This window comes from Phalacrocorax aristotelis, chromosome 3 (genome assembly GCF_949628215.1).
Source record: "Phalacrocorax aristotelis chromosome 3, bGulAri2.1, whole genome shotgun sequence".
NCBI classification, from domain to species: domain Eukaryota; kingdom Metazoa; phylum Chordata; class Aves; order Suliformes; family Phalacrocoracidae; genus Phalacrocorax; species Phalacrocorax aristotelis.
The window spans coordinates 41,335,770-41,362,800 of record NC_134278.1 but is presented as its reverse complement, the minus strand read 5'-3'; the positions used below and the strand labels follow the sequence as shown (position 1 = coordinate 41,362,800).

Below are 27,031 nucleotides of genomic sequence, written 5' to 3'. Positions count from 1 at the left end.
CCCATGCAGTTTTTCATCTCCAAATTAGAAAATACAGATACTGATTTTGTTTTCATTTAATCCTACTTCAAAGTAGTGAAGGTCTACTCTTATTTGCAAATTACCTTTTCCCCTGCACCCCAAGCAAGAAGGTTGTATCTACTTACGTCATCCTGAATATCCAGGTCACAGCCTGCCTTCAACAAAACCTGGACAACATGGAGGTGACCCTTGTGGGCAGCAAGATGCAGGGGAGTCCGGCCATGCTATGAATGAGAAGAAAATAATAATACCTAAGGCAAATTTTTATGCATGTTGTTGACCAAAATTTTATCCTCTTTTCCTCGTTCTTCTGTTCATATTTCTCTCTCTGAAGCCTGTAATAGCAGCAATTGGCATATATTAGTGTACCAAACCTTTATTTTGTGTATGCTGTAAACTTCCTCCTCCCTTTCTGCAACATTTCAGTTTATCCCAATGATACTTTACAAAAGGGATATTATATTCACATAAAGATACTTCCTTACAAATTCAGATCTGGCTTTGTGTCCATGCCTAAAGAGAATTCACGACCCTTTTGTTTCTGTCCCTCTGTAGTGCAGAATTGTCAACTGCTTTCAACTTCACTCCGTATGACAAAGTTGCAACAGTGGGTTAATTCATATATTGTAATGGGTGCCAGCTTTGCAACAGAAATAAGAATTATTGGACTGTTGCGTATGACTGACACTCCCCTTAAAAAGAATGGAAGATGTATAGTCACTCCAGGTGACTTCATGTGTATGACAATCAACCTCATTTTGCTAAAGATCTGTCAGATTTTTTCAGACAATGCTCATTTTGAAACGTTACCAATCTTTAATCTACAGGAAAGTAAGAATATAGAAGTCATGAGTAAATCAATCTATAGTGTAATCAAGGATTACCTACCAAACAGGACAGAAAAGCTTTAATTAGGGAGATGGATACATCACAGATCTATGGTTTTATGAGAAAAAAAAAATACTGGAATTTGGCAGTAAACTCTCTTTTTTAAAAAAACCAGCATCTCCCCAACAAACAGGTTCCAAAAATCAAAGTGAAATTACAAGAGGAAAGCAACAGTTACTTGTAACTGAGCCCCGCTTGATCATCCTTTGGCAGAATTTAAAATGAAACATTTCAGGAAAAGGGGGTAGGCTGCTTCTTCTACAATAGGCATAGGAATGCTCAAAGAGATTGTAAGAGGCAGTCTGGACATCAGAGGAGAACTACAACAAGCGATTCCCTAACAATTTAACCTGTACAACCTGAAAAAAAACCCAACCTCATAACAGAGAACCAAGAATTACCTCCTGCTCTAGGAAGTATACGTGTGTGTGTCTACATGTGTATGTGTGTGTCTGTATAAAATCTCAAAGCATCAACATGAAAAGCAAGTGAAACACCTTAAGAACTGTCAAACAGCAATGCTCTAAAACCGTTCATTGCAAATTTTATTTCACTGCAACTGAGAAAACAGGATTCCAGCCATTGGTAAAATCACAGACTATCTTCACAAAGAACTCCCTTTTCTCCACCAGGCACTTTATGAGACAAAGAACAGTTATGGTCCTCTTCACCTGTATTGTTATAAATCTATTTCTTCATTACGCTGCTGTGATTGTCTACTTTTCCATGCAAAGATTTACCCTGCAAAGGAAGATAAAGGGCCCTAATACATCAGCTACAGAAGGAGCAAACACCTCAAGAGCTGGCTACCAGTGGCCTCAAGTAAGCAGAAGGCAACTATCAGCTTTTGAGGTTTTAAGCAACTTCTCCAGTGGGAAAGCTACTCTAAGTAAATAAAAAAAAAAGCTCAAGGCAGGATTGTTTTCACACAGCAAATCCCGTACCCTCATAGGTGGTAAAGCCTCAGGAATTCAGCCTCTTCAGAGCAAAAAGGAAAGCCAATGTTGAAATCCACAGAACAGCTGGTGACAAGATGTCCCTGTCATTACTGACCAGTTGTGCCATGCTTTGAAAACATTAGAAGTTGATTCACTGTACTACATTATTGACCTGAAGGGCCTGACATAAGGGAAAACTCACCCACACTGACACAAGGTCTCTCAAAACCCAAACTTTGATTCCGGTTAGGCGGCAGCAGCTTGTTCCCACATGGGAAACATCCATTCCTGTCCTGCCTAAGGCATGGGAAGGACTTACTTTCGGCTGTCACCCCTGCCCTTGAGCGCCATCCAGCCTTGGGCACTTCTCACTCAACCTGGCCACAGGTCCCTAAACGCCTGCTCCTACAGCAAAGAGCACCAAGCTGCACCGAGCAAGCTTCCTTCTCCATCTGCCTGGAGGAGAGCCAGGGCGATGTCACCGTTCCAGGTAACTCAATAGGAGGAGGCATAAAAGTCTCCAGGCAACACTGGGCAGGGAGGGGAGAGAAAAAAGAAAGGAAAAAAAGGAAAACAAAAAAAGAAGCCGGATCAACAAATCCTTCCCGGCCATGAACAATGTTTGGATTCTGAATATGTGCTCCAGCACGTTCAGGTTTATGGGTTCTGACTTTCTACATTACTTAATGGCAATAAGTAAATCACCTAATCCAGGCATCTCACTTCCCAGCAGGTTACTAATATATCATGAAAAGAAATCTGTGCACGGAGCAGAAAAAATCCCAAACAAACCCAACCTGAAGCCAGCTCATGTACTTTAAAAGGAAAACAGCATCGACTACATGAATATATCCCAGCAGGGAAACTTTCTGATAAGATAACCATCTCTAACCGTTGAAAAAATGCTAAGGTGCAGCCAAAGGTACTGTGTTAAAAATAAACTATGAAAGCAGAGTGTGAGTTTATTTCAATACGAGGGACATGTTTCCCTCACCCAATGCACCTTCCTAAGCAATCGCCACACAGAGCGTGCCTGGTGGCAGGGCACAAGCACAAGAAAAGGTTGCAAAACTGCAGAAGATCCAGATCACATGACCTTCACCTGCCCATTCAGTGCCTTAAGGCACATTAAAATAAAGCCACCCCAGGGAACAGGCTTATCTGGAGGAGGCTGCCCTCTCCCCAGTGAGCAGCAAGTTCTCCTGTCACTGGGACCAAGCCGTCCCCAGCTCTCGATAGCTGGGCAGCCTCCCAATGCTCACGGCCAGCCGCAGGACATGGGTGCTGGAGGAGAAGAGGGCACTTGCTGGAAGAGGCCGCCACGGGGCCAGGGAGAGCTTCGAGCAAGCACTGCCTGGCTGTTCCTGTCACTCATCGAACAGAGATTCACCTTAACTGTGCATTTCCCCTGTCATCATCCCCAAGCATTCAAAAATGTCAGCCAGGTCCCCAAAACTCAGGTTTTTGTTTAAAAAAAAAAACAAACAAAACCAAAACCAAAAAACAGTTATTGAAATGGAAGACGAGAGAATTATTTTTATTCCAGAAGGTTTGTGTCTTTCAAGATTCTCTATCCAAAAGCAGAGGTTCAGAGGCATCCCAGCTATTGGAGACCCCTAGAGAAAGACCTTCAGAGGCCGGAGCTACTGCATACATGCAGTCCTTGGGCTCTTCCCACTACAAAGGGACACCATAAAGGAAAAACTGTGACCCTGCCCAGGATGGGAGAGTGGAAAGGAGGATGAGTTCCAGTATATTACACTGATTAGAGGCTCAGGCTTTTCGAAGAGCACCAATCATCTCAAGATTAATCATAACCCTGCAAGAACTGGCAATGCTAGGTTTTATTTTTCTTCCCAGTAACATCAAAATAAGAGCAGAGATGGGCTGTACAGTTGGACAGTGTTCCAGTACAGGCAATACAAACACTGGAAAAACACTCCCCCCCACCTTCCCACACAAACATATTCATATGTCCACGGGTACGTATATAGATATGTACGCACACAGCAATCCAGAAGAAACTATGATGAAGAGACAAGGCGACCTGCGTGCCCGTCATGCAATCTTTGGAAAGAAACTTTCAGCAGGTCTGTGCCATGGTGGGAAGCCCCAGCAGCGGCAGCCAGAGCTGCTCTTGCCTGCCTCTGATCTTCCCCTTCATGTCTGCAGGTCAAACCAACAGCCCCTTTACACCAGGAGGAGACTGCTGATGGGCTAATAGGACCTTTGGTTTTTTAATAAAATTTTTCTCTCACAACAATGCATCCTACCCAAAATACCTAGGAGGAAGAGGGAAGAAGGCAGACAAATTTTCCTCTGCGTGTCTCCTCCATAACGACATTTCGCACTCAACACTGCGGCACCAAATGTGGGACTTACCTAAATACACACATGGGTCCTAGTGGGAGAGGAAACACATACAAACAAAAGTGTCTGCTGTAGATGCTCATTGTAAGGAGACAACACCAAAACCAGAGACTCCTCAACATGCAGATTACCGACTTAAAAGCTTGTGAGTGTTTCCAAATATGATCTGTAATGGTTTGAGGTTATTACAGAAATTCAAATGAAAGACTGCTACAACTTTGGATTAATGAACCAATAAAGCAATCATTCACATAAAAATACGCAATTTGGACTTCTATTCAAATGTAAATAATTGTTTCAGCAGGCAACAAATCATACAAATCCTTCCGTGTCATGGGCTTATTGACAAAATAAATGGGACCTATTGCACTACGGCTGCAACTTCCAACAACTGTGACACGCTGCAATAGCTACGGGGCGTATCAGGTTGCAGCCAAGCACAGTAAACAGCCACATGAATTTCAGCAGTAAAATGCAAAGGCACAGTTTTTGTTTGTATTTAATCTGTATTCTAACTTCCAGGCATCGACAAGCTGCTGCCGATGCATATGGTTTAAAAGGAGAATTTTCTTACAGCAGCTGCCAATGTCTGCACTCTGCAACCAAATCCATACGGGGGAGGGGGGGCGGCCTTGGCACCACAAGCCACATGATCTTTCCTTGTGTTTATGTATTTGTAGATACTTTTATGCAAGTACATTCGGTTCTCCCTCTCACCCTGCTCTTGTGCTGCACAAGGCCTGTTATTTATTCATCCATTCTGCACTTACACAAAAACATGCCTATCCACATTTTATTAGAAAGCTTGAAAAGAAAAACCAAGTCTTGTCACATTGTTCACTGATGATTTGTTAGACTGTTCTCCATGAATAACCTGCTCGCTCAAGTCAGCAGAAAGTTCCTCACTGACCTGAATAGGCATTCAGCAAGTCCCTAAATGTTTGGTAGTCCCCTTTCATTTATTTTTATTTATTGTTTAAAACAGAGACAAGTAGTTTCTCAAACCGAGGGAGCACAAAAATACGAACGCACCAAAATGTATTTCTTTTTTTTGTTCCTGTTGTAACTTAAAAAGGAAGAAAAAAAAAGATTGCTTTAAAGAACTCAACATGCTCTGAAGTTGAAATCCTGATGACAAGACTACAAATACTCCAGTATTATGAAAGTGTTACCATATGGCAGGTTTGTAATACAACTAGTTCAAAAATTAAATCAAACAAACAAACAAACAGAATTACTGAATCAAAACAGAAACACTACCTTTTTCATTTCTATGGTTTTTCCTGAATTACCATTGCTTCTCCGCAGAATTCAATTTTATAGCTATAATCTTAATGGTACACCTCTGCAAAAAAGCTATATTCTGCTTCCCTTTGAAAAAATATTCATAAAACCCATGGCACTATACAAATTACATTAAAACTGCCTCTCTACCTTTATGACTTCCTCTGGCAATGTTTTTCATGTGTAACAGAGACGCAGCACACTCCTCTCTGTGTGCTTGCTAATACACAGCTTTTTCTGGCCCTATTAATTCTCACTACTGAATGCTGCACCCCGTGCTGCAATGCCCCAGTGGAACCCAAAGCCCAGTAACAGTTTGTTTTGGGGAGCTGTAATTCAGAGGTTCAGACCCGGAAATTTTATCTCCGGGCATGGAGCAAGCCCATGTTAAGTGCTGCTGTTCCCCCAGAATGCCTTGTTTCAGCCAGGCATCCTTGGGACACACCAGAAGTTGATGCCTGGGAGTTGAAATCCCTCTTCTCTCCATCATCCAGGCACTGTTCTGGGGACAAGGTCAAGAGAAGAGCCGACCTGATCTGAGGTGTCACTACTACCGTTCCTCCTGGGCCACTCCTGGTGGTTCTCAGCCTTTCCCCTAACCTATCTCAACTCAGAAAATCCAAAGAAAAATAACCTTGGAAAAGGAAAACAACATCCTAGGAGGACAGCAAGGCAGAGTAGCTCAGCAAAAGTCCCAGTGCTTTAATGTCGAAGATGCAGCTGTCAGTAACTTTACTGAAAGAAAGCTCTACTACAAAAGGGCTGAAACATGGGACCAGCTTTCTTGCTTGAAAGCAAAGACTTAATTATACCAGACTCAGTTCTTAATTTTCCAGCTTTTGCAGCACATTCACCAAAATACTTTATAAAAGCACCTCCTTGTTGGATCAGCCAGTCTGCATGATCAGTTGTTTGGGGTATTTTTTGCCCTTCTCATAAAGAAAACAGCTACAAATTTCACACTTGTGAAGACTGTCAGACAAAAAGGCACAAAAATGGAAAGCACCTCTTCAGCCTACCAGGCAGAGCAGGAACAGCACACTCTGGTCAAGAAAATGCCCAAAACACAGCCATAAAGCCTCACGCACTGATATCCAGAAGGTCTCCTGGTCACCACTCTGCATGGTTGGTTGGTGGCAGAGATCCCAGCACCAGGATGAGCACTTGATGGACGTGCAATGCAGGGCCACCAGCCCTCTCCCACTCTGGGCTCCCTGGCATCAGATCATCAACAGCTCTGTGACCTCCTGGCCATCAGCTCTCCTCTATGTATTTTAAAAGGCCCCAAACCTGGAAAGGGCCCCAGTGTCCCTCACTGGAGTCAGGGAAGATGCTAGCGTTCACTTCTATATTGACTTCACCTGCACAGGCGGCTTGTATTAACCCTGTCAAAATGGAACAAGTGCATTCTTGAGGAAACACTGAACTGAGCACCTGGACACACCGATTCTCTATTGAATTCTGACTCCTTCACACTATTATTCTTCTGAAATCATTTAGTTAGAGGTGACAAAAACTAAATACTATTCTGCAGCTGAATTGTTGTTTACTGAAGCAGCAATTAACCACATAATATGACCTTCCCTATATATGATACAAAAAGTACTGGACAAGCTTGTCAGCTCTCCAGCATTTAATAGTACTTGGTTTGTTACAGAAAATATGCTTAATTTTTTTTAAACCATGCTCAATTCATCTGGTTTGACTGAAGAACCCTCTAGCATTTAGCTCTAGATCCCGGTCACTTTCAGCTGTGGCTCTGCAAGTTGTTTTTCCACAAGAATCAGTCTATGTTTACAGATGCATATCAGAAATAAATTTTAAGCCTAAAGTGGTGTGGGAACTTGTTCCCTCCCTCCAAAGAGCTTTGTCTCAGCATGTCTCCTTCCAACAACACTCTGAGAGAATTCAGCAGGAATTTTGGCTGAGAAGTACAACCCCTGCCACCCCCACCCCCCCACCCCGCCAATTTTTTTCTTTGGAGCAAATCCCTAGAATTTAAAATTAATTGTACAGAACAAACTGAAGACTTTGAATAAAAGCAGAAGACATACAGGTACAAGAGAACTAAGACATGCATGTGAATAAATTTGTTTATATGCTTCATTTGCAGTGAGTTCTATCTTGGTGAGGGGAGAGTGCTCTGGGTTTCAATTTATCTGAAAGCTTGATCAATAATTGTCCGCTACAACAAGCATGCCATCTAATTTCCATCCTAAAATTAAAAACTCCTATCCTGAAAGTAGTTCTCATTTTGTGCCTCTTCTGCCCACTGAAATACTGCACAAGAGCCTCACTCTCTGATGGCCAAAAAATCCCTTCAGATTTCCAGTTTAAATATACTTGAGGCTAATTTGTATGTGCTTGCTCCTGTGACAACCTTGTCCTTGACTTTAAATGGCTCTTTCTCCTTCCAGCCTTTGTGTGTCACCAGATTAGCAAGCCAAGCTCTTCCAGGGTTATGTTTACACAGCCTTTCATAGGCAAATATGCATATGCTCTCCCTATGCAGCTAGCTGGCTGGGTGAGAGCCAGATGCAAACTGGATGCTGTGTAGACCTGGATAGGACATTACTGAGCCTGAACTGATGGGCTTTGATGAGGGCAGCAGCTTGGTCTGTTGCCTGTTGGTTCACATTGAGCTCGCCTCTATCTGGCTCATAGCAGGGGAGGAGTAAGTGGGTGGGCACCTCCAAAACAGCTCACGCAAGTAGCCTTGGATGCTCCTTTGAGAGCCTCTCCACTCCTCTGTGCACTCCTCCACAGTCTTGCTGATCTGAATTCATCTCTTCTGAGCAGGGCTTGTCACCAGGCTACCCAAGTACCTTGCCCACACCATCTGCCAATGTGCCAGGATGCACCCAGAACGACAAGAGGCACAGCTTTTGTCATCCCCCCTCCCTGGGCTCCACAGAGATGACCCACAACCTCTAGAGAATAGCTACAATCCCACAGCACCAGCTCAGCTACCGGGACGGCCTCAGAGCCCACCAGCAAGCATGGCTTTCCAACACCTGGGCTCAGTTTTGCCACCACGTGAGCTTTGCTTTGATTTCCACACAAGGACCGAACACCACAGCAAGTACAGGAAGCAGGAAGGATATATTGTTTAGGAAAGAAAAACTCGTCAAGTCTAGCAAATCTGCATTTTGTCAAATTAACCTGATTTTGTGTTTGAAAGTCAGATCTGCACAATTTGCTTCTTATTGTAATTAACAGAAGGCATTGCTAATTGCATAATAAACAACCTTAACAATGAGAAAGTGTCAATTTTGCATTTGAATTGTGGATTATGGCAACTAATTCCATGAAACAGTTAAATCAGTGTCATGATTATCCTGGCAACCATTACAAAGGTCACCACATTTTATGTTCCAACAGTGTGGATGCTGGATTTGAAATTACATTAATGCACAAATTTATACAAAGCATGGTATCCTTTCAATCGTTTGTGTATTTTCCCGTAGGTCCCTCAGCAGTCTCAAAGCTCATGATCTGAAAAAAAAAACCCCACCACCAACCACAAAACCCTGAGCTACCATTCAGACATCTCTAAGTCAGTATTTCCTGATCTATTACTGACTACCTTTAATAGCTGCTCATCAGCTACAGAGCTGCTTGAATAACAGAGCCAAACAGGCATCTTTATGGGACCATTCATGTTTATTACATATGTGCTTTCTCTCTACCAACAAGAGGCCACTTAGTTTTGGCAAACAAAACTTGTCCCTGGGTCATTCCAGCTTTCAAAATAAATACCATCTACAACTCAAACACTGCAAAGGGATTGAAAACAACTGTCACTGACAGATAAAAAGAGGAAAAGACAGATCACTTATCAAATGTACTCACATTTGCTTTCTATGTGTAAATATTAGCTCCCATACATATACAATGTTAAAAACCAGTATGGAAATACAAATAAAACCAGATACGATGGAGAACAACAGTTCATCAAAACAAAATGTGCCAAACTTTATGTTACAGCTGTAAATATCTAACTTACCTAATTATTTTTAAGGGTTTTTGCTGATCTGCAACAGCCACTTCTACCTTACCTTTTATATGCCAGTATTATTTTTTTATAACATGTTGAGAGTTAGGAATAGGTGAATGTCAGTTTGAACTCAGTATCTAAGCAGAAATCCTTGGATGCTGACCTTATCTCGAAGGTACAGGGAACACAGTTTTCAACCACCAACTTTAGAACTGACTGGGGACTACAAGGCATGAATCAGTGAAGATGTCAGATATAAGCAAGGCTGCTGCATCAAGAGACTTCAGTGGCAAGAAATGTTTTCTGCATACCTTTACCCTACTGCAACAGGTGGCTTTCCCCTACCCCCTCACCCAGAGAGATGGGCGCTCTGAACCACCTTCCCTCGGCAGTGATGAATCGCTCCATTCATCGGTTCGCACAGTGTTCAAAAATCAATGCACGCTTTGAAAAATGTCGCTGCCTCTCTGCTGACACACTGCGTTTCTAAGGACTCGGCGTTCACCACAGCCACGTCCACTGGGAAGCGTATAAGTACAAGACATGCGCTATACTGTAAATTCACATGAGCTACTAAGCATGAACTTTAAGGAAATCTAAACACTAACCTCAGTCACATTCAGAATGGTAAAGCTATGAGCGCATTTTCACAGACAAGGGTCTAGGAGTTATGTTAGTTCCCAGGGATTTCGCAAAGCGTTTTTCTCTTGTTACCTTGGTAACGGCTACCTTGGCACCCTTGTTGATAAGCTGCACCACATTCTCCACTTGGCCTTTGTAGGCGGCTACGAGCAGGCGTTCTGAAAGCACGGCAACCACATCCTGCTGGCTCATGAATTAGGAGAGAACGGTTTTCAGGTTTCTTCGGTCCAAAAACAAAAGCTTGGGATCAGTTCAAGCAGCATGCAGGCAGGCGAGGAAGGACCTCAGCTCCCTGGTCGGTGACGTTATTGCTATGCCATCCTTTGGACCTGTGGATCAGAAAACAACACTGCCGTCAGCAAGGTTTCAGGGACTGAAGCACTGCAGCAGCTCCTCCCCAAGCGTTCATCTTCACATCGCTTTGGGAGGGGGTCACAAAAAAACTCTCAGAGCCTCATGAAGACATTGCACTTCTGTTACAGTGCAGAGGGATGTACACAGCAGCACATTTTCAGTGTGCCCTCGTTCCCCTAGTTTGGGACAAAAATCCTTAAACTTTCTGAGAGCTTAACTCTCTTTTGGCATAACCTGTATTTGTGTGGTCCCCTTTCATTCCCTCCTCGCCCCAAGTTTCCCAGTCTTTAATTAGCCAAGGATGGGTTAACTACCTCCACTGCTAACAGTAGCTCAACCAGTGTTGGTCAAGGGAACAAGAACAAGTCATAGTTACTGGCTGATTATATAAATATACAAACCTCTGCCCTGGAAGGACTGAGTGCAGTCAGCAATTCAAGGCGGCTGACTCTTCCCTCACGAGTATAAAATGCTTCACAGCTTCCCCCGAACCACCCCAAGGACACCTTTGGGAGGGATCGCAACCTGCAGCTGGGAAACACTTATATTTGTTGTCAGCGAGAAATGATGTTCCCCCCGCAGTGCTGACATCACACCAGACTGACCCCAGAAACAATTCAGATTTAGCAGTCGTCATGCAAACTTGTGAGCCTGTTCTTCCTCCCAGGCTCCACTGACCCATCCAATGAGCTATGGGAGCTGAAAAGAGATTCCTGACATAATTACAGAAAATGTATCCACGTATCACTTTGTGCTGTAGGATCCAGAACCTGCCCAGTCTGGGAGGGTTTCAGCTTTACCTGTGCTTTTCACACTTTGGTATTTAATTGTTTCAGTACAGGAAAAACACCTTCAAGATGGCCAGTATGTGTACAGATGTTTTACCTTTCTCTCTCTCTTGAAATATCACTGCGTTGCTCCTTATCAGCTGCCAGTATTACAGGCTTTGCATAGTCTAAGGGTAATCAGTACAAGGACTAGATGATCTTGGAGATGGATTGTGGAATACAATGTCTCTCACCCTTACGTTATCCCTTTGAATCCATCTCGAAACAGCAATAACTAAAAGCTATTACTGCTTAATGGCTTTGCTGCCCCCCCTAAATTGATTTGTTTGTCTCGGTTTAGCTGATAGTACAAAACCCTCCCCATCATAATCCCACCACTCAAAGTACCGATGTTTTTGCTAATAGCTTCAGCAGGGAGATCATCACCAGAACAGCAGAAAAGATTTAATTTCTACCCTCATACGAGAAAGACGCTCCCAGCAACAAGGAGAAAATGCATGGGTTGTGGCACATGAACTCCCCGTTGTCTAAATACTGGGGGAGAGACCTTTTAATTAACATCACTCCCATGTTATAATATCGTATCCACCAGTTCACCTCTGCAACAAAATGGTGCTGTAGCCCTGTTTAAGCGAACTGTTAATAGGGGATGGTGATGCCCTGTGTCACCAAAGTGGTATCCAAAGTCCTTGGATCCTGCAGGATCACTGACCTACACTAAATATTTTTGATCACAAGCTTACATATATTAAAACCATGTTGGTTAATCTGTAGAAGATACTTGCAGAATTTAATTTGCACTCCTATGGTAATTTGTATTAGTGAATCTTAAAATGCTTTATGAGCATAAATAACACCCTTTGAGGTGAGTATTATGCTCAAGAATATTACAAGTATTTTAGAAAAGGGCTCTTTAAAGCACAGGAAAGTTCTTGGTTTCTCCAAGGTTAATACAAAAGTTATGTCAAAGCCAGGAAAGAACTCCAGATAACTGATTTTTGATTTCTAAGTATAAGCATTAGGCAATGCTATCTCCAGGTAAAAGATTCACGTTAGCTTTTCTTTACCGTCCTCTTGCTTTCTAGGTGTGAACATGTTTGGAGCAGCATGGAAATAGATGCACATTTATTCAGAGAAACAGGTCAGAAACTTTCTGGGTCTCAAAAGCAGCACAAGAACGGACATCAGAGAAGCACATGTGCTGCACCCTGTGCCTCTGGACCAGTCTCACCCACACCCTCAACGTGACGGACACAGTTTGGACACCAGGGCAACACAGAAAAGATGGAAGTAAGAAGAAAAAACCCCATGTTTCTTTCACCAGCACTGTACGCATCATACCCTGCCCCTCTGGCACAGTGATGTGCCCAGTATAATACAAACCACATTAAAAAGCCAAGAAATACAGATGGCCTGCACTTAATAATTCGATATGTGAAAAACAACCCAAGTTTCAAAGTCACCTCCCTATGTATTCCCTTTCCAGTGACACATGTTATCGAAGCAAGCTGAACCCCCTAAGCCCAGCTGCCCTGCTCCCAGTGCCTCCCTGACCCTCCCATCACACCCCAAAGCAGCACGTCCGTACCCCAGGATTGCTTCCCACTCCTTCCCTCCATGACCGGCACACAGTGCAGGGCAAGCCTTACAACAGGGATCTTTCTTCGTGACTTTTTCAGGTAGTGAGGTGGTTTCTTTCAGTGTCAGCCCATGCAGTGGTGGTTTCCAGACAAGCGGTACCATCACTTGTTTGTCCCCATCCTTACACCTAACCTGGCTGCCCATACACTGGATAGGGTCAGGCACAATAAACTGATGACTCTGTGCATCTTAAAACATCTGTGGTGAGATCCTATTTGGTTTTCTTGCCCCTTAAATTCAAAAGAAAGCAGTAACATCATTGACACTGAGAGATTTTCATATTCGCTGCAAAAAGCTCAATGCAAACATTTTCCTGACACGCTGACATTTCTGAGCAAATTCACAGAAACTGTGGATGCTTGTTACATCTTAGCTGTACCACTAGAAACACACTAACACCTCAAATGACTCATGACAGTGCAAAGTTTAGTGCTGCTACGGAAAACTCTGGTTAACAGGTACATACCTACACGGGATAAATGCTGGAAATTGTACTCACTTCCTAGTTTGATTATTCTCCCTCTCTCTTGCTGCGTTCCCATTACTGCAGCATATTTCCCCCAGAAATCATGAGCCACCTCAGCCTGCCATGTCCTGCCACTCTGAGTGACAGGCAGCGGTGGCACTGCTGTTATCATGTAGTTTGCCTTCTTGCCTCTTCTACCACTTGGATCATGTATAAAAGCATAGCAAGGAGTTGATTCAGCTATCTGTCTTTTAGGGATGTATCCCACATTGTCCAAGTTTCCGGCAGTTGTCGGTCCCCTCTCCCTAAGGGCAGTCACGTCACAAGCCTGGCTCTTGCTCTGGGCTGTTTCACACAAGTCACATTCCCCGGCTGCTTTACATCTCCTCAGCTGGGATTATTTGCAACTCAGAAAAGTGCATCTGAGTAGGACAGGAAGCCCAGACAACTGAAAGACCAACTTTCCTTTTCTCCTGTGCTGGTAGGAAAAAGCGATGGGTGACCAGTGGGAACGGGAGCGGGAACAACCTTGTCATTCCCCTCTCAGTGGACCCTTCCCCAGCGCTGCGGCTCAGCAGGCAGCGGCATCGCTCCCCGCCAGCTTTAACTCTCTACATGCCTCAGACACACAGACCGTCTTTCCTTGAACACGTCTGCGCCCGCAGCAGGAGGAGGAGGGTACCAGATGCCCAAGGACTACAAATAAAAGCTCGGCTGCCCCTTTCACACCCAGATGGTGCAAAATGAACCCGACAACACGATTACATGCGCTGCATTGCATTCCTGCTGCCAGCACCTGCTGCCCAGAATTAAACCCCTCATTACCTCCCCCCAAATGCAGGAGCTTGGAGGAAGCACAGAGCATGGGAATACTCAAACCTTCTGCCTCCAAAACAAAAAAAGGATTTTGCTTTAACTTATTTTTAAATAAGAAACAGCCATCTCTGTGTTTCTTTGTTTAAGATCAGATTACTTACCTGGGGCAGGCTGGGAAAGCAACACCTATTTCCCAAGCCTCTTCAGGGAAGCCAGCCAGGTGTGATGCCCACAGGTTCAGTTGCTCCACCACAGGGCAATCCCTTCTGAGGATAACCTGCTCACCCCATCGATGGAGCATGATAAAGGATGGATTGACTGTGGATTAGTATTCCCGGCTGGCAGCAGCAAGGCATCGTCCCCAGGTGCTGAGGTCCAGCCGCATCCCGATGGATGATGCCCGTGGCTCGATGAGTCACGCCACCCTACGGATGCTCTAGGAGATATCTGGCCAGGCACAGCACAGCACGGCGCGGGTGGGCAGCTGGCTGCTCAGTGGCAGGGTCGTAAAGCTCACAGCTCCAGCCTCTCTCCGTGCAACTGGCAGAGCAGGCGAAAAACACTCTGCACACCTTCCCCCTCCCCAGCTCCCTCCCCTCCAAACTGCTGCCAGGCTGCTTCAGCGGCCGTATCGCCTACACATCCGTAACAAAAAGAGTAGAGGAATGGTGATTTTTGAAAGCCAAAGGAAAGTCTAGGACACATCAAACACCAGAGATACTGAAAGGCTAGGCGATTGCCTCTCCTAAATTCATAGAAAGGATTAAAAAAACACCAGCTTCCTCTCAGAGTAAAGAGAAAAAAACCTGAAAACTATCAAAGATTTGAGAGAGATGAGCTAGTCAACTTCATAAGGTTCCCTGCACAGGTCACTTCTCAGTACAATACCCAAAGTTAAATTAGTATCTGAATAAAAAAATGCTTACAGAAAGTTTCTGTGTGTACCAAGGTACAAAAGGAAAGGAAAAAAAATAAAAGGAGAAAAAGAAAAAGGGACCCCGAATCCTCTTTTCTAGTTTATCACCAGAAAGGGTAAAATTTCAAAATTAGTCCAAGAGAAATTCTCAGCACCTGCTAGCTTAACTTTATGTGACAAAAATAATGGAATAAAATTATTCTAAATTATTTTAGAATACTCCAATGTTAAGATATGGAGTCGGACCGTTTTGTTACCGGAGGGTACAAAATAGCTACTTTTTTATAATAATAAAAAAGCCTTTCTAAGAAAATTTCCTATGTCTAAATACTGCCCATGTCTTTGCTCAGCTCCCAGAGCAAAATGGGTTTCTTTGCTTATTAGTTAATAACAGTATATTAAAATCTGTAAAATGCTTTTTCTTGTCTAGCCTCTTTGCAAAGCAGTTTGCCATATTTCAAATACGACATAAACACAAAGATTGTACTCGCTTTAGAATAACAGCATTTTTCAGCAGAGTGGATTATTGCATTAGAAAGAGTGAGTTTCCTGGAACTCATTTTATCATTTACTGCAGGATGCAGATATATCTGCCATTTCTCTGAACTGACTTTAAAAGGGTTTTTCTAAGACCTGCGGCACTGCTTTCCTCTAAGTGATTTTTCTCCAGTTCCCTGAAGGATCCAATACAAACTACTTAGGAAAAATGTATGTATTTTGCTAAAGGGAGGATTCTGCCTCTCACCCCTTCCTGCCCCAAAAGACAGTTAAAAACCAGGCAAATATGTCATTAAGAAAATCACACCAGCAGCAGCTATATCTGGAAACCACCAAAGCCCCACCAAATCAAGAACAATATGCTTTTGATTCATACTTTTCTTTACAATGACATCAATTCTATTTTTGGAGTTAGTGTTTATACCCATCAACATTTTGAACTGGATACCTACATAAAAGTCTGGTAGTTTATATGTTGGTCTCTGCTTTTTTACTTATTGTTTTCATTGCATATTTTATCATACCGAGTAAAATTATTCAGTTCTCATGTGGACAGTTGTGCAATTCATCACCCTAAGTATCAGTACGGTCTGGGACATCTGAAAACCTTTTCTGGGCTTCCCCCCTACCCCCCACCCCTTGTTGCTATGAATTACTTCAACAATGACTATTTAGCAGCCTCCCAGGGAGCATCTGCATGACAGCTGCTCATCACGCTTCCCACCACAACCAGATCGGACTGATTGATGTCACTGCCCCACCGCAGCTGGTGGCCACCTGCAGCCAGACCAACAGCCAAGCCCACAGGCAACGGATGTGGGGAGACAGCGACCGCAGCTTCCCCAACTGCTTCATTGAGCGTGGCTCTGTTGTCCGACCTCCACCATCATCTTCACTGAATGTAAATCTTCAGGCATTGCCTTGTTACCACCAAAACCAACCTCCAAAGTTGCACCTGCCAAGCAGAACGCTTTTGGAGAGAGACATGGGCACATGGAGACCAACAATGAAGATCAGAAGCAGTTTCAAGTCATCACTAATCTCCCTGTATGAAGGCAACTGTTTTTCTTCCCCACCTACTTAGTGCCATGTAGCCCCCCCTTATCCAATATGCAGGTTATATACTCACCACTTTCCTGATAACATGATTTGATTTTTTTGTTTGGCTTATCTCATTGAAGTTTCACAACTTTATTGCTCTCCCCACCCTCTCTTTCAACACCTGTGTGCACACACGTCAAAACCATTCAGTACAAGCGAGCTCAACTCTCAGCAAGCCCTCATCAGTTGAGCATTATTTACATGACAAAACAATGTCTATTGTTTGATAGCGGACAGTGCCTGTGTGCAAACACACATGCATGAGATGTCTCAGTCCCATTTGCATAAAACCAGTTAGGAGGTCTTTCCAGCTCACTGCAGTTTAACAGAAGTGCTGGAGACCAACCTTGGGAACGAAGCAGGCATGCGGCTGCGCTCGTGGGAGAGCAGGGTTTTACACTACACTCGTGCACAGTGTGGCCTCAGGATGGGAGAACTGTCCCTCACCATCATCCTCTGAGCAGGAGCCACCTGCCAATCAATTAAAAGGCCGTACAGATCCCACCAAAACTGACTGCAGAACCTCACTGGGAGCAGAAGGTGCCAAAATCCTTTTAACAAACTGCCTTTCTTCCTCCTCTGCTCTTCTTCCCTCCTTTCTTACTCCTACGGGTATGTTCTCTGCTGCCAGGAAAGGCCTTCCGACCTCCATGCTCCACCACTGCTTCTCAAATTACCTGTAGCATAGGCAGTACCAGCCACTCAGTTTGGTGACCCTGCCGCTCCTGTGCTGGTGTGGCAGCACAGACATCTCCTTCTCCTCACATTTGCTCTGAACCCTCCTTTCTGCCAGCACAAGCAACCCCACACTCTCCCAGCCAGCACATAATGGCAACTCAGGTAAACATTGCAAAAGGCATGCTGGAAAATTTAAAGAAAAAATTCCTATGTTTATAGATTTTTTCAATGCCAGAAAACACCACTATGATAATCTAATGCCAGCCGGCACCAAGCCACAAACTTCTTTTTGAGCTAGACCCTATCTTTTACAAACAAAAGTAAAGATGTGCAGCCAGGCAGTGATTAGAAAATGCTCTGATTGACAGAGCAGGGAAGAAGAAATCACACATTTACCAGCTTCAAAATATTATCCAGCTAACAAAAGAGCACTGGAGATGTTCTTCCTCTTCAAGAAAAGCACAACTTAGGAGCTGCCAGCAGCGATGACACGGTCCGTCCTGTATGGTCACAGCTGACATCTTGGGAGAGCACTAAGAGATGAGGTGAGGTGGCTGGACCGGTGCCCCCCAGTTCGGCACTGAATCATAGAGGCACTGTGAGTGCCCAAGATGTTATGGTATTAGAACAATATTCCTCAATATCACTAGGCATCTAGCACGAGTACAAGAGTCTGGGAGGCGGTGCATCAATTAAAAGCTTAATGAGGCTCAAACTGAAAGTCAGTGGATGAAATCCTAGGGATGCAGTGGCCAGGGAGGGAGAAAGACATAACCAGACAAACATAGGCAAAAATGGTGAGTATGTTCACCGTAACCCATGGAGCAGTGTGTGCCCCAGTCGTGGTGCACACTGTTACTATCAAGAGAAGGTAATTTTTCCAGTTGTGTCCCATCATGGGGTACTGCAAAGCAAGAGGAAGCACAAATACCCAGGGACCTGGCACACCCTGGAAAACGGGCAAGTGAGAGAAACCAAGCACAGCAGGGAAGCAAACGCAGAGGTCACGCACCACTGCATGGGGCACGGTATCGCCCCACCAGTCAGCACAGCTGGGATGGTAATTCTTACCTCCATGCACTGATCCCCCAGTGCTGCTGTCGAGAAGCTGGCTGTAACACCCACGCAAACCATTATCGATGGGCTAAAACTAGGCTGCATCTGATTCACACAGGGAACTGCTTTAGGCAAGGTCCCAAACCTGCTGAATGTACCAGAGAGGTCCCTCTGGCCTCAGCAGAGTTTGGAAGAGGCCTTAAAATGGTCTCCAAATACTGGGAAGTAACTTAAAAGCATCTCTGGGGAGTTCCTAATAAGAAGAAAGCCCATCCTTTAGTGACTACAAAGCCTGCTGAAAAAGTGTGGGTTTAGGGACACTATCCTATCCTCTCCATGAGTTTGGGTCAAAGGTAGCAAAGACTCCCTGATGTTGTGCACGAAGCCTCCATGCTGCACATTTCTCCCGGTGCTCAGCGTTTTGGGCTACACAGCAGCAAGTGAAGGGGATGAGGCTTTTCTCTTTGGACCACAGGTTCAGTTGTGCGCCAGCTTAGGTCAGCTACCAAAGCTGCTGCTTCATGGCCGCGCAGGATCCTACGTGGCATGTGCAGGAGGTCTCTCCTCCAATTCTAGTGCAAAGATGTTCATAAATGACAAAAACATTGCAGCACATTAAATGATACATTTGTCAGCAGTGTCAGCAAATAGACTGACACATGGAGGTATATAACAGCACAGAAACGAGGACAATAAACAGACATTTCAAGGCTGCAATACTATCAGTGCTGTATACCAAACAATTACAACGCTTACTTCTTTTCCCCATAAAATAAGCCATTTTATCAAAATTAGTCCTAACCTTTTTCTAACATATTAATTAAGATATTGCTATTTGTAATTTCTGTTATTGAAGCATGGAAGACCACTGCCTATGGATGGGGATCCTTGCCTCCCTCCCTTCTTCACGTCCTTCCTTGCTTTCTACTCTAGAGTAAAACACACTGATGTTCTTTTGTCCCTTCCTCCTAGATCACTTCTCCCTGCTTTCTGCTTGTTCATCCTCTGCTGTATTTCTTCTGAGGCTCAGTATTCAAAACCACCCAGAGTATTTACAGAGGAGTCTTGGTGTGAGCAGCCCTAAAGGCAAGCTGGTTGCAAGGGGAGAAATACTGAACAGAAGATGATGTCTGCTGAAATACTGACAGAGAAAACGCCTGCTGGCCTGTGAGCCTGGGAACAGCCAGCCGGGGAACCAGCAGCATCCTTGAGAAGTGCAGCTGGCACCTTTGAAGTGCAGCTGGGTACCTAGAAACCAGAGGCATCCTGAGATACCGCCAATAAGCACAAAAACAAGGGACTGTAATAGCAACTTATTGTTTGAAAAGTTGAAAAGTAGTCTGGAAAAAGGGAAAACATCCTGAGAAAGTAAGGATCAGTAACTGCCATTGGCTGTTCTAACTGCGAGAAGAGGAAAACAGTCTGGAAAATAAAAATTGGTCTGAGAGAACAGAAATCATCATTATCTATTGGCTGTCCCAGGTGAAAACCAGAAATTAACAGCACCTATTGGCTGCTTGACGGGGTGGTGTCCTATGCTCTCTTACATCTCTCTGATACAGAAATAACTTATTTTTATCCAAAATGGAGCTTTTCCCTCTGAGAACTTCCCGTGCTGCATGTAGCTTTCCTTTTCCTAAACAGGTTGAGCTCCCTGCATGAACCTTCTACAGGATCTCCCAGACAAGCTCTTGGACCCTCACTGCGGATGCCTGGCTGACTCCCAGCTCCATGACAAGGATCATCGTTGAAGTGATGGTCTGCCTGTTACTTTATTGGTCCCCCCTGGGCCCGCTTCTGGTGTCAGTTCGGTTTGTCCTCCCAGTTCGGGGGTGGTTTGGCCCCCTTCTGGGACTGGTTTTACGCACTTGGCATCGGTAATATGATGAACATACATATATATGCATATAAGTAATCTACTGCAAGTGTATCTGCTTTTATATTACCAATACGTTTACTAGGGATAAGTTTGTAGTAACCTGTAATATTATATATATACTTGTTGCTGCTAATAATTTGTAATAGCTTTATATATTTTTTTTCACTATTCATCACAAGTATATTTGCTAGTGGTGAATTTTGTGTTATTTTTGGTAACAATAAAGCAGAGAAGTTTAGAGGATGAAGTCTCTGTGTCCTTGTATATTACAGAATCCCTGCAAACCCACAGTCATGATCTCCTTACTCCTGCAGGACAGGTAATCCTTCAGGTCATGACAACTCCCCAGTTAACAATTCCCTCTGGTCTCCTCCACAGCTCCATTTTTCCATCCAGAGCCCCGGAGCCAGGCTTGCCTTTCCTTGCAACTGCATTGAGCAGATCAAATTTACTTCCCAGCCCACTCCAAACTCTCAGACCTGTTTCTGCAGCCTAATCAGTCATTCCCTGCCTTGTAGGAAGCAGAGGTCAGTTTTTACAGCCAAGCAAGTGTAGTTCTTGGTACTCGCCTCTGCAGAGTTTCACCCTCTTGATTTTGGATCCAGAGGAGCCAAATCCCCATGGATTTCCTCTCCTTCTGAAGTTCCTGCATCTTCTCCCCACTCCACCCTCCCACAGGGCTTACAGGTCCTTTTTGTCCCACTACCCCATTTACGAACTAAGATTTAAACGTCGTTTCTATTTTACAGAAACGGGGCACCAAGAAAACCACATTTAAGTGAGTGTGAGGAGACCAACAGGCCTATCTGAACTCACATTTCTGTGCAGTTACACAAGCAGAAGGGACAGAAGCAGTAATAACTTGCAAAGCCAAAACCCACAAACATTTCAAGCAGCAACGGAGTATCTACTTGGAAAGCCTTTTTTATTGTGTTAAAGGAGTGTTACCTCATATTTTACAACATGCTGCAGTCCTCTCAAGACTAATTACTTCCATCAGTAGCACCCACAGCTGCTAATCAGTCCAAAATATCTAGATATCTTAAGTCAAATCCTTGCAAAAAAACAAGTCTGGAAGATAAAAATCACTTTAAAAAATTTAAATCATGCATTTTGGTTATATGCATCAGGGTTTTGGGTTTTTTTTCCGCTTTACTGTGTGGTGCTATTAATCCTAAGATCTTTTAATGCTGATGGCATGGCTGATCTTGTTTCCATGTCAGCTTGCAAGGGTGATAGGAGGCAGCTGTGCAGGGGTTATCGCCATGGAAAAATCTCTGGCAAGACCAGAAGTTGCACTGGTGGGACCATGTTAACAAGGGAGGCTTTCTGGAGAAAAAGACCCTCCTTAGACACTGGCAGTTAATATTTCTTCCCTGATAACTCATGCGCAGGCCTTGGATCAGAGGTCTCCATTATGGAAGCTGAGGGCAGTGAGACCGAAGTGCTGCAAAGAAATGATGTCTGCTGAGCTTTCACACTACTCCCTCCTCCTCCCAAAACAAACTTGTAGTACACACAGTTTACTTTTCTTTTCCTGTTAAAACAACCAAAAGGGATGCTTTCTTATGAGTTACAAAGGTGCATCTTCCATAGGTAAACCATGATATTGACTGGCTTCAACAACCCCTTTTAATCTGCACCCTCCCACCTCTACAGTTCACAAGGCACCAGAGCGTAACTAGGACGTCTGCTCCCCATATTGCAGTGACCCCCTCAGATGCAAGACTTCCAGTCTGGGCCCCTGGCAGGTACTTTTCAGTGTCAGGTATCACTCTCTCCGAAGTTACCATCTGAAGCAAGCTCTCTAACTTACCAAGTGAAGACCTTCCTCTGCCAGGGAAGGAGACTGTTACTTTGCATATTTTCACACATCAATAAATGTATTTGTATTGTAGAAGAACAGAGAATTTTCTCTCCATGTAGATCTCATCCTGTCTACCACTATGTACAGTTTTAATGTTCGTGTTAGCAGGCAGTGAAATGAGCACTGAACATCCTCAGGGTTTGGCCCCTTCATGTACAGCATCCATCAAGGACAATATATACAGAACAAACGGCAAAGGATGTGCGAGTATTGCCTCATAAATCTATTTGTGATTTGTGAAGAATCCATCACTATGGGCTAAATATGTTTGCTTCAAAGAGGATCATAAATCAGTTCAGAAGCTTTCTGCAGATGTCTTGATTTCTCACTCAATATCTACACCTGAAGGGGCTGCGCTGGAGAAGTCAGATGTTACTGCTTCGAATGGTTGGGCACTCTCCTGAATGGGTTCAGAGAACTGGATAAATACCAGTATCTTTTGAAAATACCATAACTACCACACTATGAACCACGTTCTAAATCTCTAGGTTTATCTAGTAGCAGAATTTCAGTATTACAGAGATGAAGACTTTCACCACAAACAGGAAACACGTTTTAAAACAACAGCTTAGCTGCACGATTAATTCTTCATGTAAAATGCTGATGCCAGGGAGGACTGTACTATTCCTGTTGCAGTAAATGTAATAGATCTAACGAATCTGCTCTTCTTCACTGATAATTGTTCTAAATAGGGCCATTACAAATTTATGAATCAGGTGCCCTGTCTGCATATATGATCTATCAAAGGCAGTTTTAACTGTCTTCACCATCTGACCCAACATTGTAACACAGAAGTGTCACCAGGGTAATATTTCCTTAGTACCCAGACACATTTTCAGTGCTTTCTGGAGGCCTACTATTGAGCAGATGTTTAGTAGCCTTGCCAGGAGCCCTGCACAGCCTTGCGATAATTCCCAAGAAGGCTGGCAACAGTTTGTTGCCAAACAGTTTGAGGGACAAACAGACAGTTCTACCTAATTCACAGAATCACAAACTGGCTGAGCTTGGCAGGGATCTCTGGAGGTCATCTGGTCCAACCCTTCTGCTCAAGCAGGGCCACCTAGAGCTGGTTGCCCAGGACCATGCCCAGATGGCTTTTGAATATCTCCAAGGATGAAGACTCCACAACCTCCCTGGGCAGTCTGTGCCGGTGCTCAGTCACCCTCATAGCGAAAAGGTGTTTCCTGATGTTCAGAGGGAACCTCCCGTATTTCAGTTTGCACCCATGGCCTCCAGTCCTGTCACTAGGCACCAGTGAAGAGAGCCTGGCTACATCTTCTTTGCACCCTCCCTTCAGGTATTTCTGTACATTAATAAGATCACCCTGAACCTTTTCTTTCGCAGGCTGAACAGTACCTGCTCTCTCAGCCTTTCCTCAGAGGAAAGGTGCTCCAGTCCCCTCATCATCTTCATGGCCCTTCACTGGAAAATTAATTAATCTATAGTCACTTGAAGCCATTGAAATAAACCACATGCTTAAAATTGCACACATGCTTATTGGGTTAAGAGGAAATTACTTCTTCACTCAGAGAACAGGAAAGTATATAAAACAACAGAGTATGCACTATTCACAGAATAATTTGCACAGCAGACTAATTCATTACACTCGCACTCTAAATGGTTTCTCTTGAAATAAGATTTTCACCAGTGGGACTCAAAGGAGCATCCCTCGTGTAAGCAGCTCCTACAGTACAACACCCTGGAGCACACTCATTTTTCTTCTCAGCACTACTGGAATTCCTGCCTACGATCTCCTTGCTACCTGCTTTGTTGTCTTCTGCTTCTTTCACATGTACAGAACTTCAAAACCAATATCCAGACCAAGCCGACCCCCCATGTGGCCAGTCCATGGTCAGCCCTGTGTGCTGCATGTTTGGATCACTCTCATACGTTCCTTCCCCCACCTCTCCGACACATGAATGTTTTTCCAGATAAATGTAACAAACAACCAGGTTCACCCCAGCTTCAGTGAAATTTGAAACATCTTCACAAAAAGATTAAAAGCCAGAAACATCTGGATTCTCTGTTATCCACCTGAAAACCAGAGCTGTATTTTCATAAATTCTTATTTTAGAGGCTGTATGGCATGAACTACACTTCTAAGTCATGAGCTCACACGTAAGTTTTACTATAGAGCTATGACTTGTAGTAACAGTTAGAAAATTATTGCTTCCATTATCTTACATAATTTTCCTCCCAAGGCAGTCATTTATGGCTGAAGCCAAATCTCAGATTCATAAGAGCAAAAGAAAAAAACAATTGCAAAGAAGTGTTTGGCACCACCTCTGCTCTGTGTGCTCTGACAACAGAAGGCTGAATGCAAATTTTCAGGACTCTCCAAAACTCAGGGGCTCTCTGGACAGCACTGTGACACCAGATGTAAAGAAAAGGGTTCACTTGGCAGCGTAGACATCTACCACCAACTTACTTAACTCAGCTAGGCTCCATTTACGGTCAACAAAGGACACAATCCATGTCATCCTAAAGTACATTTCAACTGTCAGATGAATCACATTCTAAAATTACTTACCTCATTAAGCATCATCTCGGATACTGCACTATAAACATCCAAAGTTAGATTAAATGAATCCTATCCACAGTATCTGTGAGAAACACTCAGCTTTCAGCAATTTGCTAGAGGACTTTTATCTGCCTGACTTCACCATGACATCTCCTGTCAGTGGTAAATCACTGCAATTTATTTAGAATTAAAAGACTCAGATTGGAAAAGAAATGCAAAAAACAACTGGTGCAGAAAGTATCAGCAAATCTCTGTAATGACTTGACTTCTGCAAGGACTTTAGAAATCACACCACGCTCTCAGGTTTTATTTTCTAAGCCCTAAGCTGCTTCTGGCGATGATCCCACAAGCCCAGCTCATCCTCCAACACCAAGGCTGCCTTATTTCCCAGAAACAATAAAACAGCTTAGCACATGGAAAGCCTCTCCTTGTGCAGAGGATGGGGCTTTAAAGGGGTATAGTCTCTGACTTTCTCTTGAAAAACCCAATCATCATCACAAACCTTATTCCAGCAGGTGCACAGTGTACTACTGCAACATGCTCTACACAACCAGCTTGGGAACAAATACATTATTTCAGATCAAACACGTACCTTATTCAAAATCCTCACAGAGTCCCCTAAATGCAACTCCTCCTCATGTGAAGGAGGCTAACTGGAGAAAGGTAAGTTATTCCTTCTCTCTAGAAATCAAAATAAATAAAACAAGTGATTGCAATCTATGTTTCTGACAACATATTGCTTGGTCTGCCATTGCTTTAATTATGGGACTTTTAGCAAAGACTGGTTTGGACTTCTTTCAGTTATATCAGAACTGTAGGTGCCTTGATATGTCAAGCAAGACTATTTAATTATAACGTATTTGCTGTTAAGATAACCTCAGAAGACATGTCGGTTGCTTTGACTCAAGTCTCAGGAAACTGCATCACTGTATCATGCTTAACAAGCTATTAACACCTTGGACAAATATCCCAGCTGGTCAAGCACTCCACAAAAGGAAACTCTCCAGGCTGCTGTGAAGGAAACCAATCACTCAGCCTCATGCGTTTTCTCCCAGCTGGGGCTGGGCAGAGCACAGGATGTAGAAAGGCAGGAGCAGTACCCAAGTTCAAACTCTTGAGTGAGGCCTGGACACCGGAGTCACCTCCCCCCAACCTCCCCAGCTGCCTCCTCATACTCTGTAGTATCCCACTGAGTATGCAGTCCTTTGGGTCTACAAGTTCATCTCATGAGGGCTAGAGCTACAACCTAAAAAATACCTAACAATCGCTTTGCAAAAGGTTTCTGAACAAGTCACTCACTATTTGAAATTAAAAGGCAACTGAAAATCACTAAGAGAACAGAAAGCATCCTGAACACATTCTCTGTCTCTCTCTGCCTCGGGAAACTGTGGCTGTGTCCTGGAGAAGGCAGGTCAGGACACTGTCCTCTTCAATCCTGCATAGCTTCCCTGCTTGATCATGTGAACGTGGCCCACAAAACATGACATCTTCTTTCTTGATATAGCTGTCCAGGCATTTTCCCATGCAGTCTTTATATCAGTCCCAGGAGCTGGTCCCTCCCAGGTGATCTTTTCCCTGTCAAAGCAGTTCTTCCTAGGACCCAGCCCCTTGCTTAGAGAAAACCCATTTCAACAGGATGCTTGACACTTTTCTTCACTAGCCTTGAGCCGCTGGTCCTTAAGAAATGCAGTTCAACAGTGGTGTGAATGAATAGCAGAGGAGGCGAGGAACTACATACTCCAAAGGACACAGCAGTGTGAGGTAAATACCACAACCTGGCACCACAGGCAAAACTCTGAGCTCCTCTCACTCTGTATTTACCCAGGAATGCACTTCCAAATAAATTTCTGCATGACATTAAAATAATGTATTTTAGGGGGGGAAAAAAAGGCAGATTTGATTTTTACTCACGCTTAAGGATCTACCATTCAGTTTTTTCTGATGAACATTTTACAGCTGTGTCTTGCTGGGCAGCTTCTGGCTGGGGACAACAGGGATGTCAGCTTCAGTCTTTTCCAGTGCTGACAGCAACAGTGAGGCTCTGTACTACAGTATGGTACACTGCTCCTGCATGAGGCGAAACACATCATAAATGGAGTGCCAAAGCAGATGGAGGAGAACAGAAATTTAACACTGCTGCTTTCTGCAGCTTTCGGCTGCCTGGATATACCTGGGCAAACCCAGCCATTTCCTCCTGAGGTTTTCACAGCCACTTCCCACTATAAACAAAACAAGTTCAAACCATGGCCCTGCAGGATTGTTCCCACTCGCTGATCTCTGAAAATGCAAAGCAGAGAGCGCTGCACAATT

The 27,031-nt window shown here is 43.9% G+C and overlaps 1 protein-coding gene across 1 annotated transcript in view; it reads right to left on the bottom strand.

Moving 5' to 3' along the window:
- ANKRD6 (ankyrin repeat domain 6) overlaps positions 1-27,031 on the bottom strand; it is a 121,308-nt gene that overhangs the window by 26,960 nt on the left and 67,317 nt on the right. The window contains exons 2-4 of the mRNA XM_075087283.1: positions 26,633-26,788; positions 10,213-10,469; positions 147-245 (exon numbers count right to left, since the gene is read on the bottom strand). Coding sequence (XP_074943384.1) covers positions 147-245; positions 10,213-10,332 — 219 coding nt within the window. The 5' untranslated portion in view covers positions 10,333-10,469; positions 26,633-26,788. The remainder of the gene's footprint in view (positions 1-146; positions 246-10,212; positions 10,470-26,632; positions 26,789-27,031) is intronic.